The 20,457-nt window shown below is 39.0% G+C and overlaps 2 protein-coding genes across 4 annotated transcripts; one reads left to right on the forward strand and one right to left on the reverse strand.

Moving 5' to 3' along the window:
- The first annotated feature begins 3,026 nt into the window (after positions 1–3,026).
- tcea1 (transcription elongation factor A (SII), 1) lies at positions 3,027–9,078 on the forward strand. 2 transcript variants are annotated; one of them, XM_041054284.1, is made up of 10 exons: positions 3,027–3,418; positions 4,543–4,605; positions 4,692–4,797; positions 6,037–6,139; positions 6,249–6,394; positions 6,518–6,574; positions 6,794–6,948; positions 7,171–7,317; positions 7,706–7,777; positions 8,679–9,078. In XM_041054284.1, the coding sequence occupies exons 1-10, from the start codon at positions 3,344–3,346 to the stop codon at positions 8,685–8,687; spliced, it is 933 nt and encodes a 310-aa protein (XP_040910218.1). In that variant the 5' UTR covers positions 3,027–3,343; the 3' UTR covers positions 8,688–9,078. The 2 variants fall into 2 exon arrangements, with proteins under 2 accessions (XP_040910218.1, XP_040910217.1); XM_041054283.1 differs by having other exon boundaries at positions 3,031–3,418; positions 6,246–6,394.
- A 3,027-nt stretch (positions 9,079–12,105) lies between these two features.
- rgs20 (regulator of G protein signaling 20) lies at positions 12,106–20,258 on the reverse strand. 2 transcript variants are annotated; one of them, XM_041055535.1, is made up of 5 exons: positions 20,070–20,258; positions 14,084–14,250; positions 13,201–13,275; positions 12,863–13,097; positions 12,106–12,294 (listed from the first exon to the last, which is right to left on the reverse strand). In XM_041055535.1, exons 1-5 carry the CDS (start codon positions 20,256–20,258, stop codon positions 12,106–12,108), a joined length of 855 nt encoding a protein of 284 aa, XP_040911469.1. The 2 variants fall into 2 exon arrangements, with proteins under 2 accessions (XP_040911469.1, XP_040911470.1); XM_041055536.1 differs by lacking the exon at positions 20,070–20,258 and having other exon boundaries at positions 13,201–13,290; positions 14,087–14,247.
- Between the last annotated feature and the right edge of the window lie 199 nt (positions 20,259–20,457).

The raw sequence follows: 20,457 nt of genomic DNA on the forward strand, positions 1-20,457 counted from the left end.
CTAAACTATCATTTTTAGTGCGAGTTGTGTCTGCTGTTTGTCTTGTTGTGATTATGGTTTGAAAACCACATTGACTAAAATGTCAAGTTTTTAATGAGAGACAAATTGGTGTTTTGCATGATTTTTCAGTCCTCATCTCAAAATGGAGAGCCCACATGAACACTCAAAACAACACTTTTAGCAGTGATCAGCATATAATTTTTATGTGTCATAGAAATTAAGTTGACTAGAAATATGCATGAGGCAGCTAAACACCATTAAACTTTTACTGAAGAAATGCTGTCATGGTCAAATTACACTGATATATCGGACAGTATATTTCAAATTAAATGATTGAATGCACATTAATATTCCTGAGCTGTTAGACATACATAGAGTTTTCCATGTAATATTTTACATAATGTATTTTGTAGGTTTATATTAATGTAATAATAAACAAACAATATTATAGTTGCATAATATCAGTAGACCTAAATTCAGCATGGTAGAAAAGAGCATAATTTGTACATTAAATGATACCACCTTGTGTTAGACCACAGAGCCTCTGTGTTTTAGCCTATTAAAGAGGTTTCAGAAGTTGTTTATTAATCTACAGCAAAGAGACCTTAAACAGAACATAGCCAGTCCCATGACAGATTCAGCTTCATTATAGTGAAAATAGTTACTCACTTACAGTACTGTGAACAAGTCTAACTAGGTGTAGGCATAGTCTTAGACAAAGGCCATACACACCTGAAACATATCAACTAACTAGATGAAATACACCCTGTAGGTAATGTTGAAAATAACAGACTGGCCAACAAACATGTCAACCAAGTTGTAATTAAAAAGGCTTACCGTATTTCTCACATGTCACCTTAATTATAACGGCTAAAACAACAGAAAGTGTGCATCCGTTATTCCTCCGAGCACTGGTCAAAGCCTCTCAGCAGCAGTCGAGGGCTATTTTGGGACATGCAACATCATGGCCAATTTGCTTAATCTTTGCTTACACTTAATCAGCATATCAACAAAGAAAACGCAGAGGAACTGCACCACAGCAGACTGCAAATGTGTACCTTAAATCAATATGTGATTTAGAAAATTGTTGGCATGATGTTTTCCTGAAGGAGTGGGGACTATAATTTTATTTGTTCAACTCTTATATTTGCCTTATTGTTTATGTATCTCATAGGAAATCTCACTGAAAATAAAATGTTGCAAAAGTCCTCTCTGCCTCATCAGCCATAAATTTCTCTCTTGTCATTTGCTCTAAGAGAAAAAGTGAGAAAGTAACTGACTGAATGACTGAATGGGTACAGTAAGAGCTTAATGAATACAAGAATTAGTGAGTAAATGTAAATGAGGAAGGGGGTGGTACAAGTTCATGAAGGTATATGAACTGTACAGGTCAAATGATATTAGTGAATCTTTACCGCTCCAAACAGATACCACAGGTGGCTTGGACTATTTGTAATTTGCAAGCAGCCTGCATAATCAGATTTGAGAAGTCTTGGCCTAATAGGGATTAGGTTAAAGATTTTGCGCACTTGCTGACAGCATGAGGCAGAATAAGGTCTTTAGAAAGCACTTTTACCTCACAGCAGGTATTTGAAATCCACCATCAGATTTCAGGACAGGGTATCAGTATTTGTTCTTGTTGATTTTCATGCTGCATGTTATTACTAAGAAATATAATCCTAATGTTGGATTCTCTGCAGCGTTGTATCCAAACTTGAACAGCTAACACAGAATATCCAAAAGTTTGTACAGTGCAGTAGACAAAAACTTGAATTGTGGCATTCTAACTGTGGTTAATGATCTACGTGCATCAAGGGGTGATAGCTGTGTCGCTACACGGCAGTTACCAGACAGTGGGCCAATTACCAACTTCCCCTGACTGAGTAAAAGCTGCTAATACCTCCCACTAGCACGTGTAGTGTCTTGGAAGATGAACACTTGGCTTCTGGGGGGATTGAAGGAAGGGCCTGTGTAGGTCACACAGAGTGCAAGTGAGGAAATTACAGTATTTGTTCAAAGTGTGAGTAAAAATTAAATAAGCTTCATTAATACTTTTGCCTCTAGTTTTGGTAAACTGGTGAAAAATAATATGCACTTGGTCACAGTAACTGACATGTATATATATAGGTAGTTTAATTAACAGCATAGTACATTTTTCCCCTATAAATAATTCAAGCTATTTGCAGTGATTGCTTAACCTTCAACCACTAGGTGGGAATGTCACATGCTGATCTGTTTGGATTAGCAAGATCCAAATTAGCGAGTCAATCAGTGCAACATAAATGCAATATAAGATCAAGTGTGTGCCATCATCAGAGCCCAGATCCTGTTACTCAAAGGTCACAGATTTCATCTTCATCACAGTCATGCCTTGATCAAAAGCCAGAGTCCAACCAAAGGTATTGAATGAATAATCATGAATAATACATTGATACCAAAACTAATATTTTTATAGATACTTGCTAATGACTTATATTAGGAGGAAAATGTCAACAGCCCCAAACTGGTAGTGACACTGTCAGTGTTCTGGCAAAAATCTAAATATGTATTTTTTTTTTTTTAACTGTTTTTGGTTGGTTAGTCTATAACCAGAAAATAGTTTTTTAAAAAATGTCACAAGTCTTGAGATTGCTATTTTATTTTTTTCCAAATCAACAGGCCAAAAGTCAAAGAAATTCACAGCAGACTAAGAATAGTGCTTTAAAAGATTCACATTTGAGATTTTTTCGTTGGAAAAAAAAAAAACTGAACCCATTAATATACTATCAAAATAGTCCCGAATAAATTTTCAGTCAGTCAGCTAATCAATTAATTGACTGATCGTTTCAGCTCTACAGGGGAAAAGGAAAATTGGGAACGAATAACCATAAAATAAAAGTAAATTATTACATCTGGGAACTGAGAACAATCTGAGTCTATTGTTGACCCCAAGCAGAGATGCTTGTGGCACGTTGGCGCCATCTATCGACAGGTAGTGATATTGCCCGAATGCAGGCTTTGTTATGATTGCCGGAGGACAGACGTTTGTGCAGAGCGAGAGAAAACAAAGTTATATTTAGGTGTTCATAAAAATGTGTGCCCTTTCTGATCGCAGTACTGAGAGATAAACTCTTACTGCTCTGACAGTTTCAAGAGGAATCTTGGCTTCCGTTTCGATTAACTCCCCCTGAACTTATCCGGCATCAACTAGCCAGGTCTGCTACACAGCGGCGGGTCAGTAGTGTGTGCGGTCCCGGTCCGCCTGGTAGACGCCTCCGCTCCTTTCGCTTCAGTGGCGTGGTCTTTGTCGCAAACTGTGTTTCCCTATTCGTTTTTAGTTTTGGATTCCATCACATCGGTCAACATGGGCAAAAAGGAGGAAGAGGAGATCATCAGAATTGCAAAGAAGATGGATAAAATGGCGCAGAAGAAAAACGGGGTGAGCCGCCACAGAAGAATGAATGTTTACCTGCTCAGCCGATGTGAGGCTAAAGTCGGCGCTAATGGGCTGTGATGCGGTTAGCTGCCGACTGTCTAGCTAATTGACCCTCTAGCCAGTTCTGCACCAGTGCGTCATTTTAAAAGAGTATTTTTTCCAACCGTAAACAGCACCGTCACCTTACAGTATACGCGCCACAGGCAGTATACCTGTAGTTATGGCTAAGGCTAACCGGGAACAGCTAGCTTTCAAGTCTGTTAATGTTAGCGGCAGCTCTGTGTTGCTAGCAGTTAGCCACATAGCAGCCATCCAGTCTTTGCTAGCTTTGTTGGATGCGGTCATTTTAAGGTAACTGAAATTAAGTGGTGAGGTATCACAATTTAAAATAAAATTATTATGTGATCTTCTAAGTTTAAGTCGTGTTTTGGATTTTTCAAGAGGCTAAGCAGCTGGTGCGCTTGAATGTTAAATATACCACAGGTAAACTAATGTAATAATGGTGCTGAAGCTAACGACAATGTTCGTTATCATTTAATCTCCCGATTATTCTCTTGATTAGTCGTTTGGTCTATTAAAATGTAAGAGTACAACGTAAAGTGACTTTTACAATTTCACAGAGCCCCAAGTGACATATTTAAATGTCCAGTTACGTCCGACGTAACTGCACGAAACCTGAAGTGACTCATTTTAAAATACTTTAAAACCAAGGAAAGCAACAAATCATCCAATTTGATATATTTAAAACTATATTTATTCTCTGTTTAGGCTTGGAAATTCGCTTAACTGTTTAAACAGTTGTCAGAATAGCTGCAGATTCAGTTTTTGTCAGTTGGTTAACCTTACTAATTGATAAAGTTTTATTTTAGGTAGTGATATTTAATATGCATACAAAATAAATGACCTTTTTTACAGTGTTCAACGAGTTATTGCTAGTCAACAATCAATATTGTCTAACTCTCTTACACCCCAGTTATTACTATTAATAAATCACATGCAATTCCTGTGGAATAATCCCAAGATCTGTAAGAAAGAAAGATTTGTGTGATTTGACCATGCTGATGCAGTAGTTATAGTTTCAGCGTGAAATGGGTCAGAATGCATTTAAACGCCCTTCCCCTCTGCAGGCTGGGGCTTTGGACCTACTGAAGGAGCTGCGCAGTGTCCCCATGACTCTGGAGCTGCTTCAGGTAGATTTGCTCATTTGTTCTCAAGGCTCATCATCAACACATGTAGTGCTCAAACCCTGAAGCTCTGACTCAGTGTCTTTCCACAGTCTACCAGAATTGGAATGTCCGTTAATGCCATCCGTAAGCAGAGCACAGACGAGGAGGTGACATCCCTAGCCAAGTCCTTGATCAAATCATGGAAGAAGCTTTTGGGTAATTATTACTTTACCAGTCTACCTATACATAAGTGTCTGTACATTTGTTTTGTAAAATGTCATTTTTCTGAAAATGATATATTCGGTGTCCCAAGCTGTCCTGCATGATTGTATCAGAGCCACTAAAGACATCTTTTTGTAGCAGATTAGTAACATCTTTAGCCCAAGCCAGTTTTGATCATTTTCTTATTGTAACACATTGTACTCTGGGTACACTAGCTGTCAGACGTACCCCGTTGGAGTTTCTTAAATTACTGACACCTATTCTCAACCCACGGAGTTGTGAGTAAATGAGCTGTTTAGCAGTACAAACAAATGAACAGGAGCCAGCCGGCAGTTTCAAAGAGGATTTCAGTGAAGACATTCACACGAATAGCAAACATCAGTTGGACAGGATTTGAGTTTTAACAGAAGGATTTCTATTGATTGTGTACTATAGGCCTAATAGCCATATAATAATCTCTAACAGTGTTTGGTTTTTGCAGCAGAAATTGTAAACTTTTATGTTATGCTTGGGATTTTACTCAGATTAACCTATTCTCATTTGGTTGTTACTACAAATGGTGTTATTATTACCTCAGCGTTAAATCGTATGATTAAAAAGTGAACGATACATATCAGTGAAGATATTTTAAAAAGGCAACAGTATCACAAAATTACTACCTGATGTGACAGTATAGTGCCTCAGCATCAAAGTCACTTTGCCTTTGCTTCAGTGATGTTTTGCTGCCAAATTGCTGCTTTTGTGAAAATTGCATTTTAGCTTCTACGTTATTCATGCTGGGGTTGAATAGAGACTATCCAATTTTTACCCCAAATTTTCTGCTACAATACTTCTACACTGAGGGGTAGAACTGCTGGTAGCTAAGTGGTTTAGATGCATACCATATTATCACAATATAGTTGGTTCACTTCCTACCAGGAACCCATAGTTGCATGCCTTCCCTTCTTCAATGTTTTCTTTCAGTTTCAGTTATCTACTATCAGTGGAGGCTGAAATGCTAAAACAATAATCTTGAGAGAAGTTCCAGATTGACACTTTTCTCTAAACAGAAATCAGGAAGATCTTAAAAACATTTCATAATATCACAGGAATATTAAAGGAAAGCTGTGAGGCAGGCTATTTTTTCCAAATGCAGAGCTGTTCAGATGTCAAGCAAACAGAAGTATTGATTTTACTAACTTTAATGTTGGCCTTCACTTGTATCACTCTCACTTTTTATCACCTGTATTCTAGATGAGCCTGGAGGTGGAGAGAAACCTTCAGATGAGAAAAGGAAAGAGCAAACGACACCAGTTGTTTCTCCCTCACAGGGAAGCCCAGAGGCAAAAGAAGAAAGGTAACAAGAAAAGCTCTGATATTTTTATACATTTGTTAGTGCTGATTGTCAAAACGAGAGTGGTTTGCTTCAGTATCTGATTTAACCTTTCTTATCGCTTCCATAGCAGCTCCAGCAGTAACTCCAGCAGCAAGAGCGAACCTGCTGAAGTCGCATCCAACACGTTAATCAACACCTTTCCTCGTGCCCCAAGCACCTCTGATTCTATCAGGCTCAAGTGCAGAGAGATGCTGGCCAGTGCTTTGCAGACTGGAGGTAATCCTGCTATTATCAAATGAACAATAAATTCTAAACACATCATATGTTTTTTTTGTGGTTGGTTACTATGATCTTTACTTGCATAGTATTTAGCATTGTGTTTGTTCACCCCCCTTACAGATGATTATATTGCTATTGGTGCTGATTGTGAGGAACTTGGAGCACAGATCGAGGAATATATCCTTTACATTGAATGGAAAATGTGAGAATGTTGAGTGTTTTTGCTTAATAAGTGACTTAAATGCTTAATCATTTATTAAAATTGTGATGGATTAATAATCATGTTATCAATTAATCAGTTAATCCAATAATTGTTTTAGTTTTAGGCTCCTTTTTTTTAAACAATGAAGGTTATATAATACATTGCTGAAAGTGAATTCCTTGACCTGCTATCACGCATCTTCCAAGAGTTTAAGAACACAGACATGAAATACAAGAATCGTGTGCGGAGCCGGATCTCAAATCTGAAGGATATGAAGAACCCTAATTTAAGGAGGACTGTGTTATGTGGGAGTGTAACCCCAGAGCGGATGGCTAAGATGACTGCAGAGGTGTGTTGCTGTTGATGGCTCAGTCTTAAAGATTATGGAAATGGCACACAATCAGAAACATACATATTCCATATAACATATATATTTGGAAAATTTTGTCTTTTACGTCCATGTTGCCGCAATATGATTATGTACAGTTTGTTTTGCTGTTGTTACAACAGTAACAGTTTTAAATTAGTTTACTTAAAGGCATCATTATTGGCATTCTGCTGTTTTCTGTAGGAAATGGCCAGTGATGAGCTGAAGGAAATGAGGAAGAATTTGACCAAAGAGGCTGTCAGGGACCACCAGATGGCCACCACTGGAGGCACTCAGACCGATCTATTCACCTGTGGCAAGTGCAAGGGGAAGAGCTGCACCTACACACAGGTAAAGATTGGCACCTGGCCACCTGTGCTTTAATTGTGGCAGCTGGATGCTATGGTTGATGATGAAGCAAGTTTAACAAAAATTGACATCTACTCTGAAAAATCTGCACAAAGTTAATGGGGTGGATGTAATTTAATTTACCACTCATAACCACTAAGTAACCAAAGAACATTTGTAAATCTACGTACATCACTTAAATCCTTTGATTACAATAACAGAGTGTGTGATAGTGCCAGTATGCTCAATAACTAATGTGCAAATAAGTGCCCTGTATTCTTTGATTAAGTTAATTATCAGTGATTATAATGTAATTCACATTAGACAGCTGTTGAGCAGTCCTGCTTGTTCAGTATAATATTGTAATAACATATTTGTTCTGTGTCTTTAGGTTCAAACTCGCAGTGCTGATGAGCCAATGACCACGTTTGTCTTCTGCAATGAATGCGGAAATAGATGGAAGGTATGTTGGTTAATATGGGTTTTTTCCACTCAGTTTTGGAGTCCATCAGCTAACTCTGCACTGACACATACGATTGTCTGTCTGGGGAATCATGGAGGTGCTCCCACTAGGCCAAGATTTCTGCTTTTGTGTTTTATCATTTTAAATGTATGCAGCTCCACACAATATGCCAGCATCAATACTTTAGACTACCTGCACTTTACCTATACTTTAAGTTCCACCTGTGCTTATCTCATTACTGTTATTTAGCCTTTAAATAAAAACCTGCATGCTTCTGCTGCCCAAATATTGTTGCATTCAAATTAAATAATTAGTCAATTTATCAATTGGTAGATCAAAAGAAAATTAATCTGCAACATAACTGACTGATCAGTTTACCACTTTATGTAATCTGTCAAGCAAAAATCAAAACATTCTTTGGTTCCAGTGTCTCAGATGGGAACATTTGCAGTTTTATTTCATTGTATATTGAATATTAATCAGTTAAAACAAATGTTACTTGCAGACCTACTTGTTTTCATTACAATAGATCCAGATAGGTTGATTGACACTTATAGAGGTTGACAGGCTGCATCAAGGGGAAATATTATCCTTAGAGTTTGCTAAATTTAACCAGGGCAGTTTCATTAAAAACAGCCTGTGAAAATAAACGTTTGTCAACTCATTTGAGAGTCCAAAAATAAATTATTATTAATTATTAATAAATTAAATCTCACATAAGATTTTGCCATAGCGGTTGAGTGCAGGTTTTTAGCAAAAATGTCACTCTTTGTTGATTTTGAAAGTTTTTCTTGTCCTGCTTTTTGATCACCAGTGTTTAAAAATACATATCACACTATCTGGATATTAATTTGTGGGTTTTGGGTGTGTGTGTGTGTGTGTGCGCGTGTGTGTGTCCTAGTTCTGCTGAGTCTGCAGGCACCATCCACGGCACTCTGACAAGTAGCAAAATTCCTGGACCAGATTCTGTCTATCTGCAACAGATTGGAGCTTTGTATTCCGTGGTACATGGTACACAACATGCCATACAAAGATGCCTCTGCGGTTACCGTTTGAATAAATATCCTGTTCATAGATTGAGCTCATTGTCAGTCTCCCAATGCCCCCCGCCCCTCAAAAATCTTTTACTATTGTTATTAGTTTGTTTCTCACTGTCAGATATATGCGATCAATCTTGTCTAATTCTCTTTTATCTGCATTTTTTATATGTAGTTTTAACACTTTGGATAATATTGTTTTGCTTTCCCCTCACAACATTGCATTGTTTTATTTAATTTCCCAATAAAGTGTAATCCATTTGATTAAATAGAAGTGCTTTTCATTAGTTGCCTCTCACAGTGTGATGTGCCTTCAGTTTCTTCTGGCTGTGTGAATCTTTAGCATTATACTAATACAATCAAGGATCTGAGAGGACAAATTGTGTGTGTGTGTGTGAGTGTGTCCTTGTGTGTGTCGAGGAGTATACATTTGCTATTGGTGGAATATTCATCACATCAAAGTGAATGCTGATGTATGCATATTAATCTGTCCAGGGACAGGATAATGTCATTGGCTGAACCAGGGAAGATGCACCATTGATTCGCTTTCCTCGTGGTTTTTTTAATTGCCAGGTGCAACCACTCTGTGCTCATGAGCTGTTTGTGCTGCCTTAAATCCACACAAACTGAACCCAGACCAGTGACACAAGAGTAACACTGAATCACTGAATTTTTTTTATAAGGTCAGTTTCTTATTGATTAGTAAGTTGTACCTCCTGGAAGGACACTATTCCCATTTACTGACTTCGTGAAAATCAGAAATTAAAATGGTACATTTCTTTATCTGGATTCACCTGATCGGCCTGTTTGATGGGATAAACTCCTAACATTTTGTGCAAACATTACAGGATGATGTTTTACTTCTTCAGATCATTGTTATTACACAAAATAAGGAAATATGTAGTATTTGTTATATTACATGTGCATTAAGAAATACATATTCCCTTTTTTTGCCCAAAAGTCATTCACATGATAATGTGGTACTGATCTGTTTATCTTATTCTATCATGGCAGCAGTACGCTTCCATACTTAATGGCTGCATTGTGATTTAGGGAACAAATCATCCCAGAGTCATTAAAATTATTGTGCTTTATTTTATCTTAATCAAAATGCCCACAAGTCATTATTTTCTTGGAGAATAGCAGAAAAAAAACTAAACCATATACTGTAAACATTCACATTATTTGTTTTTTTAAAAATGTATTCTTCAGTAAACTCAGCGCAAAATAACACATTTCATATAGTAAACAGAAGAAGAAACAACATTTATAGGCATCACTCCAAACCATTGGCTTAGATTGTGTTTTGAGGTTGATCTGCGCGGTGTATCCATCAGCTCAAATTGCACATAGTAAGTTAAAGTTAACTCTAAGACAAGTAGAAGTGCCACCGTGAAGCACACAGGTTGGCAAGAAGTTCAGATCAACCAGCCCTTTCCATTGACCTTTGTCCTCCACAAATAAAGACATGTGTTTTCATCATCCTCCATCATCCGCGCTACCAAAATGGACTGATGTAGTCATGACTAAAGAATCAAGACAAAACACATGCAATAATTTGGCCAATGAGAGGGACAATTTCCAGTAAACTGGCTTCGTGCTCCAGTAACCACCCTTACGGCAAGAGTCTGAAAACAACTGTTGCCCATGAGAAAGATGTCATAAAATTGAATGTCAAGGCACTTCCCCATGTGAGGATCTTGTCTTTGAGTGACATGTTTGTGAGGCAACAAAGTAATTCAACTAAAACTATCAGAATACATAAAAGTATTTAACACTTGGCAACTCCAATTTTAGTCAATGGAAACGCTCGCAATAAACATATGAACACAGTTTACATGGTAGCTTTGGTGTTGCTGCTAACCTGGCCTGACCCCAGTGTCAGTTTTAATCAATCAAGTCAGTTTCATATAGCAGATGGGATATTTATACCAAGACCTTTGACTAAGTCAAAATCTTTCTAGATGATTCTACCTGCTGTCAAAAAAAAAATATCTATCTCACAATTTTCTGTTACAATTTATTTTACAGGGCCATAATTTCAAAGTAATTTCTTGCAAATTTCCAACAATCAAGCATTGTGTTTTCTGGTTTCCCTGCAATAAACTAATAACAAATTAATATTTACTTGTTTGTTTAAATGGAGCAATTCTCTAAAAGAAAATTCCCCCATATTTAATATGTGTTAAAACCAAATCACATGGTTCTTTCCAGGAAACTTGCTAGAAAGGAAATTACAGACCCATAAAATGTAGCGTGACCCAACTATCTACATTTTCTGACAGTGACTTGACAGTATAGTTTACTCCTCTGTAGTACTTAAATATCATTTTTACTTATTGGTTTTTCTGTATTGGCAATAGATATCAATAAATAAAAAATACTTCATCTGGTAAATAGAATTAATATGGTTCTTATATCACACTGGTAAAACTATGTTAAACCCATGAGGTGTGCACTGAGTAGCGCTCGAATAAAAAATGTGTCTTAAATAGTGTCTTAAATAGGCAATCTTCTGTGGTTAAGATTGAGTAAAGAAAGTTAAAACACCCTTCCATTATTGATTTGAGTTTCTTAAGGAAACCGTGACAAGAGCTACTGTCACTTTGTTACTTTAACCACACTTAGAGTAGTTTCAATCACGCACAGGTTCTACGTGAACTGGAGTTGCCAAGTCGTTGTCACAGGTACCAAAGTGTGAGGTTAGGTAACAAAACAGGGTGAAATCAAAGTAAAATCATACAGTACCCCACAAAGCTGCCTGCAAGTAGAGCTAACATGTAGCCTTTGACTTGAGCTTTGATTTTCATACGCAGTAAATAGAACCAGGCGTTTCCACATAAAATACCCACAATTCCATTTTTACTATTTACAAACTCATAAATATATAGTCTACAGTAGGAATCATTTTTTCCCCCCAAACAATCATACAAAAAACAACAGACCATAAAAAACTCTGAACACAAATAAAATAGATTATTTCTATCAAAAGAAAGAAAAAGAAATCAGAAACAAAATGTATTCATATTCCTTTGGAGTGTTTTGCTATGTTGATCTGTAGCAGTACTTGTGATGTCAAGCCCTCGGGAGATTTTGAGACCTGAGTGTCTTCGGTCAGGTGCAGATCACAATAGAGCTGAGATCCCTGGGAGGGGCCAGGCCCGAGGCCCGGTTCATGTAATCCTACACTGAACATACAAAGTAAATTTTAAAAAAGGGGGTAGGGATTTGGGGGGCGGGGGCGGGGGGGGGGAGATAAAGAGGGTTAAAAGATCACAGGTCATCACCACCCTAAGATTCGGGGGACTGCTCTGACAGAGTGTTGAGCAGGTTTTTGTAGGCTGGGGAGTTCATGTAGCGGGGATAGGAGTCTCTTTGCATTAGTGTGTAGATCTGCAGCTGGGCGTCGTCGAACGTGTGCGAGGTGGGTTCCTGCATGTTCCTGTTGATCGCCTCGCGCACACGGGAGTCAAGGCTCACCTGGGAGTCAAGAGAATAAAACATTAGGTAGGACAGCATGTGCACTTTCTGTGACTCTTTTTTTTTAAAGAGTGGATTTACATTTTGGGAAATATGTTTATTTATTTTCTTACTGAGCATTAGATGACAAGATCTTTTACCTGTATGGTAAATCTGAAGCTATCCCGAGCAACTGATTAGCTTTGCTTAGCACAAAGACTGGGAACAGGGGGGAACAGACTGACTCTATCTAAAGATAAAGATTACAAAAAACACCTACCATAGCTCTAAAGCTCATTGATTAACATGTCACATCTTTTTTTCAATCAGTACAAAAACTAAATTAAAAATGAAAATTTGCCATTTAACATGGCTGTTGTCATTTTTACACCATGGTTTTTGCACGTCAAACCATTATTTTGCCCTTTACCCTGTCTTTATGCTAAGCTAAGCTAATAGGCTGATGGCTGTATTTCCTTAAATGTCAAACTATTCCTTTAACATCAGAGAGACTGAGATGAACATTTGTCGGACACCATGAGGCTTCACCCTTGAAACCTAACAGAATAATGAAACTGGGCTGTCAGACCTCTTTTGGCGAGAGAATGGAGATGTAGTCCTCGTAGATGACCCGTGCCTTCTCCTCTATCGCGCTCTTATTGGTCTCTTTGCTGAACTCCTCGCAGGCTAACCAGAAGAGCATGTTCTCCTCGCTGAACTCGGTGCGAAGAAACTGTCTAAAGGAGTTCCTCCCCCCTGGGCAACACATCAGCTTGTCAAACGACTGCCCCCATGAGCGCACGTCCTCCAACGTGGGCTTAGGACTGCAGAGAGCGTGGACAGGATGGGAGTGAGTGACTTAGACATTTAGCAAAAAGAAAATGTATTTAACAGATGGGGCATTTTTGTGCTGAGAATTCAACTGACCAGTCTTCACAGTCTGAGGTCCCTTCCTTGACGTCATAAGATGCCTTTCGGTTCCTATCATCCCGGTCTTCATTCCTAATGATGAGACAGACATGAAAACACACCCAAAAAAAAAAGAACTAAACAAAAACTTAACAGCCACAACCACTATGGCTGTAATTTCACTCACAAAAGAAATTGTTTATTCACAATTAGTCGTCTTACTGTACATATCTATCATTTATATTACAATTTAACCTAAACTTTATGCAGTAACATATACATTGTCATACGCAAGTATAGGCAGGCTGTATATGTTATACACATAATTTAATAATCTGTTTTCACTCTGAATCTGAATACCTTTGGGATTTTTCACCATTTTCTGACATTTTATAGGCTAACTGAAAATGTTTTATATAGAGAGAGACATATATAGATATAGTAGATAGCCCAGCTATTGCCAGTGTATAACAGCCATATATTTAAAATGCTTATCTTTGTTTAGCTGTATGTCTGTGTTTGGATCTTCTTGTAAATGGGTTCTCTGTACTGTGTCAAAGGGTAATGGCAGTTACAGGGAGCTAGAGTCAAATTTAAAGGTTAAATATTCTCATATTTTTTTATTTCATCCACCATACATTTATTGAACCGCCCATATTTCAAGAGCTCATATTTCTCACATTCACAGCAGATAACTAACCGATGTTCAGGCCTGTTTTACTTTGTAATAAGGCTACTGTAAGACAAATGTCCCCAGACCACATGCACAAGTATCAAGAACATAAGACACAAGCTGGAGCCTGCTGTTGAGGCACGGTAGCTCAGACTGTGCTGTCCTGTGTGCAATAATGTCGGCCATGCTGGGCCACAACAAGTGAGTTCTCGGGTGGGGAAGACCTACCAGGAACAGCTACAGCAGCAACACCAGCAGAAGCAACATGCATTTGAGCCCCGCGGGTTGGCCTGGCCCGGCTGGCCCTGCTGAGCCGGTGCCGTTCCCCCCGCTGCCGACTCCTGCTGCACCGACATCTGCCTCTTTCGCATCTCCATCCGCTCTGATCCCATGGGCTATAGACCAAGGAGAGAGGAGAGGGAGGCACTGGGTTTAGTGTTTTGATGTCAGGAATAGTATTTAACTGAGAATTGTCTCATAAGTAAGGAAACCTCTTCAGTGATCCAGTGTATTTGTGGGGATACAAATCAGTGCCAGTGGAATGAAGATAGTAAAGACTGCACTTGGATGTACAGTAATAAGACTCATGCTCTCTGGCCGGAGCATGTGCTGGCATGCCCAGAGGTCACACTGTAAAGGAATGCTGTATGCTCTGTTCGGGGAGGGAAAGTATGGAAGAATAATTTGCTGATTTTGTTTTTTCCTGCTGCCAAATGTGCAACTGCGAAGCACATTTCAGTCGCTCGGATCTCAAACTGGCTGCATGATCCCTTGTACTCTCTAATTGCTTGCGAAAAAAGGATGGATTTTAGACCATGGGTTCAATATCCATAATCCAAAATTTGAAATATCCCATTTGTGAAAGCCTGAGTGAAAAAGCACTGCATTAAAGGATTTATAATGCTTACTGGGTCGAAGCAGAGCAATAAATTAAATACACTTGCAAATAATGTAAATATTTGTCTGTTTAGGATTTCTGCTTGTCAGGTGTCAGACTGTCTTGCACCTTTAGGCTGCGTTCATCATGCTCATGATAATTTACTGTGTAATAATTATGACTATGGTTCTCTGGCGTATCCAACAGAATCCACATGAAGGTCTGTGGGCCTATAGACTACAGAGAGCCTATGCTCACTGAATGACTTCTTGTCTGATTTTAACAAATGTGTCATCACCAGGTCAGACACTGCCAAATCCTGTCAGATCATTTATGTAACAAAGCTGTCGGTTCCAACTCACAGCATCATCCGGCTACTACCTGACACAAGAAAACGGTGCTTTAAAAAAAATGTCAGAGGATCTGGTACATGGGAGGGGGGGCCTGAAGGCGCAGCTTGCAAATCTATAACCGCAGCATCGCTCTATCACAGCCTTTCAGTGAATACAATACCATTTGGTCATTTCTAAAATGGATCCGCGCGCGGTTTCTCTCAGATTCGGAGCTGGCTTCAGCTGCAGATTTCGTGCGTCGTGCCAAATGGCATATTTTACGCGTTAGGTGTCGGGTACTTCAAAGCTGACACAATTGCAGTACGCTATGGCTTGACTCAACAGCTATAGACGATGAAATGGGGGTGGGGGTGGTCGTATCCATTCAAAGGATAAATCATGATAACAAATAAACCACAATTCCTCTTCAATCTCACAGCAGCACAAACGCGAACGACGCGGGGATTTGATGGTTTCTAAGCGATTTAACAGCAGAAACCGTTGCATTAGCAACTCGCACATCACATCAATGGAAAGTGCCACCATGAAGAACCACAGAGCTTCATCGCCCTGGACAACCACCGAAAAGACACTGCCTAGATCTGTTAAAAGCCCACTGTACAGCAAGATAGTGACATGCCATTTAAAACAACGGGAAACGGCCTCAAACGCTCCGCTCACGAAATATCCGTGCAATGATACATCGGTTTGCTACCAGTACTTACAATTTCACCATGTATGCACAGCGAGAAGAGGTAATTCTTTGCCTTGATTACATCCGATGGCACATACGGCTTTTTTTTTTTCAACCGGCTGCTTCAAGTCAGTACGCATGCGTCTCCTCTCCAACTCGTAGTAGCTCAGTGAAGAGCGTAAACCCCGACAGTATGGCACAGGTTTACTGTGCAGCTCCGTCCCTGCCGCGTACGTGAGAGACGGTCGAAACGAACAATTCGAGCAAGGGTGGCTGCAAGTCAATTTACGATCAAGAGGAGGGGAAACAAACTAAAAATAAAGCATCGAAACCAGCGCTTCAGGCAGAGAAACACCCATAAACTTAACTTGGGCTCATGTCACATTATTGCCATTTACAGAACTGAAACTATTTTAAAGAATATCCAGAAAAAATACAAAAAAAAAAAAAGTTGGCAAAAAGCTGCGCCAGTGAGCCTTGTCCATGAAGTCGCTGTCTATGGTGCTGAAACAGCCAGCAGCTCATAGGGAGCACTGCTGCTTTCAACTCCACTTGCTGAAGGATAGCGTGACTTTGACAGCCAGTGTTATATAATTTAGTCTTTCATTTACATTCTTCAGTGATCTGTCCATCAAGAGCATCGAGCTGTTAATCATCTTGTGAAGCTGTTTGTCTGTTTTACCTTCCTTAAGCTGTTTTTATTCTGAATCTGCTGTGTGCCTTTGTTTATTTAATTGTTTTAACCTAAATTTATGGGATTAACCAAGTATGCAGGCGGCAAACTAGATTCACATGGACAGCTTATATAAATGACATCTCTTAAATTAGGTTTCCCTGTGTAACAACATGTATCTGCATTGACCCTGTTCAATCAAATCATTTAATTTCAGCCCTTTTCACAGCTGATTTCCAGGCTCTTGTGTGCATCTTGTGTGTATCTACAATACAGGCCTGCAGCCAGTAATGATGTAGAAGACAACACTGCCATCTGAAGGTAGCTCGAACTACAGCACTAATGATAATTCTCCATGCACATGATAAGAAAGCACTAACTGACTTAATTATTTTTCATATGTATTTACTGAGAGTCATGGCCGTGTTGGCCAGATGTGATCTCTTTTAATACAACCCAGAGTATTTTACATACTAGGGGTTGAGAATTATATCGTGAGAATTACATCGTACCAGTATAAGGACTGTTTGATTCAGACTCAAGCTAGAGGTAATAAGATATACATTTTCACACACACCTTTCAATGCAATCTACTATGTGCCATTAGTAACACTTTTCTTTCAGGTGCACATCCTGTCTTGCTTTACTGCCTTATAGAAACAGCAGATGGCACTCTGCACTCAATAGCTGCCTATTCTGCAAAAGTCTAGTACAACATATTGTATTTTATCTAATTATCTACTTAATTTACACTAACACATTTGTGCTGTTGCCTGTCTGGGTCACATTGTCGGTCAAGATGCTCTCTGATGCCATGGAAATCAATCCCATCAGTCCCACACTGTAATAAGAAGTGCTGCAAAATGTGAGCATCTGTAATACAAGGCTCAGTGGAGAACTGTTCCTACGGTGTATGCACAGAGCTGGTACTGTCCTATGATACTAGCAATGGATCCACTTAGGGATTAGATATTCATCTGCACTGTTATCTAGTTTTAAAAAAAAAGGGAGGGGCAAAGAATAGATTTCTTTCCTGTCCAGATGAATTATGAATTACTTTCTGGTTGTGCTTAACTGGGTTGTGCCCTGAGCATCCACACATCTTCATTCCCCCCCAGAGATATAAACATGTGACTTACTCCACAACACTTCATTTAACACCTTCCCTTGTGTTCATGTTATGCAACACAGACCCACAAATAGCCATGTGAGATTGATACACACACACACACACACAAACATGCACAAGCAACGAATGATACTTTATGCTGTTGTGGTTTGATGAGCACACAGACTTTTCCCTCACAATGCCAAGTGGAGGAGGGAGTCTGAGCACACAAGGTCACACAGAAGAATGGGACGAAAGAGCCGGTCAACAAGATGCAAAACGTCTTTTTTTGCATCTTGTTGTCTTTTCAGTATTTGATTAAGGGGATTCAAATCATGGTGAAGCTTTGAAGAAGACAGAACTAACCACAGATTCAATCACTGGAGCTCAACATGCAAAGAGGCACTGGAGAGGAGTGTGGTTACCAACTTAACACCTCAAGAAATCATGCATGGTATCTAAGAGCATTTTGAAGGTGAAGATGAGTGGTCCAATCACAGCAGCAAAGATGGCAACAGCATACAGGAAACATCCTTTCTTCTCTGTTTGATTTTTATTTCCTGACATTAATGTTCTTTAATGAATTTCTCTCTGTTTCCCCCAGGTGTGTTGATCAAGTTGCTCTTTGTACTGTAAAGGTCAAGCTCAATTTATTAAAGTGCAATCAGTCCTGTAATCCTTGTAACCAAATTACACAGTCATCTGTTCTTTTGTTTTTTACTTCAACATCCCATTATCAGCATAACTCTAGGCGATAGGTCTCCATGCAGACTGACACCACTATCAGTTAGAGGTAAACACAACTCTACTGGGCTCATTTAAAGAAATTTTAAAAGCAGAAAAAAATTTTGTTGCTTTGCAAATGCAATATCAAGCTGTGATTCTATCTGAACTTTTTCTTTTCTTTTTTGAATGGCATCATTAGAAATGTTGCAGGGAGCTGTTGTTACTGTTGTAATGATGTTCTTTATTGTTTCTCAAGAGGAAATTCAGTTTGCAGCCAGGGTATTAAAAAAAATACATTAAACTCAAATGAGAACACCAAACAACAACCCATAAATGCAATGCACAAAGGTTTTACAATAGTGCCACTAGTTGAATCCAAAATGCCACTGTCACAAAATGGCACTAGTAAGTGTGTATTCCAGGTGTGAGTAAGCAGGTAAAGGCTGGATGCTACCCATCATCTCTTTTCTTTTCTCCTCTTCAGAGGTACTGAACCTGAGCTCAAGATCAGAATATGATTATATCATATTGTTGTGCGAATTACTGATGTGTATAACCAAATAACACTGACTTCAGTTCTGTTCTTAAAATGTGCAGGAGTTCTTGAGACCATCAGGAGACCTTAAGTGGAAAGAGACTTAGGTAGCTCTGCTCTAATGACACTGACTCTGAAATTAAGGTTATGTACCATGGTATTGATCATTTCTGTAATCATGTCTCTATGGATCCTATGATAACAAAGGATCTTTAAGCAAAGTCACAAAGGTCATAAAATAATAAAGCAATTGGCTGTGAATAGGTGGAATTTACACAGCTACACAGTTCTGTGCCAGTTATCTCTCTAATAAAAGGTTAAAAAAATTCCCCAAAATACTTAGAAAGAAAATAAATAAAGCTGGATGTAAATAGACAGACCTTCCCACGAGTGCCTGCCAAACCCCCTGCTGACATTACCATGTAGTTTTTGATCCTTGATCACCAGCACAACCCCACCAAAAATCAACTTAAAACTGGATCGACGTAATGTATATGTCAATGACCTGAACGGGCTTGTTTCTTTTCCTGTCCTCCCACTCAGTTCTAGTTCTCCTTACTACATAAAGCCCTTGGAAATCGTTATTTATCCCTTTACCAAGAATCATTCTGCTGCCAACTCCAAAATCACATTCTCAGACTATTTTTAGAAACCATTTATGTAGTTTATTATTGATTAAACATTGCACTGGGTGTCCATATTGGCTGTCAATTATTTTGACTGACTGTGTAATTGATTATACAACTTTGCTTAGATTTCTAATGACTAGTATATCACTATTTCAAGACACACCATCTTCTTTTTTTAATCTTCTTAAGCCTCGTTCAGACGGGAAGTAGTTCCCTAAATAGAGGTTTGGCAAGAAGCAAGAAGGGCTGCTGACACAGGCAGGAGCAATCTGGTTGCAATAACAACAAAAGACAGTATGGGGGATGTTTCATTTACTGCATTTGATTGATAATAGGAATGAAATATTATTTGAAAGATGTGTGGAGTTATATAAGTTTAATTAGGCTGTCAAAATTATTCTTTTTGACAAAACACAACAGACTTTTATTTTGTTATTTGTGGCTCCGTACTAGTAAAATAGTAAATAAGCTAAATAAAGTAAACTGTTATGTACAGCTGTGGTTTGAATTGCCTAGTTGGTGACTTTTGACTGTATTTGCTCCATGAAAATTAGCTCAATTGTCATAATCAGTGATGATAATGAGGCTATTATCAACACTAGTAATGCTTCATGGGAAAAAAACTACCACACACCCATACCTCAAGGCACACCATCTCCTGTTCCTCTCGGTCGGCATCATTGTAGTTCACTGGGTACCCCACACCATGCCGGCAAGCCCGGGCCAGTCCCCGTATCCTCTGCCACATCAGGGCCCTGGTGCGTCTGATCCCCCGCAGAGCAGACGTGGGCCTGATCTCCCACTGCTTCACCGCTCTAGCACATGGCATGCTCCGACCATGAGGCCTCATTCGCCACGTGAGGCTCAAGTCTGTTTGAGATCATAATAAATCCACACACTCCTTGCTCCTTTCCTCTATGATTTCCTGGCGTCTCTTCTGAAACACATTGTGACAGAGAGAGAGGAGAAAAAAAAGCATCAGTGACCCTGACAAAGAGAAGAGTGTTTACAAAGGAGAGGGCAGAAGG

This window comes from Toxotes jaculatrix, chromosome 14, assembly GCF_017976425.1.
Source record: "Toxotes jaculatrix isolate fToxJac2 chromosome 14, fToxJac2.pri, whole genome shotgun sequence".
Taxonomy (NCBI): Eukaryota; Metazoa; Chordata; class Actinopteri; family Toxotidae; genus Toxotes; species Toxotes jaculatrix.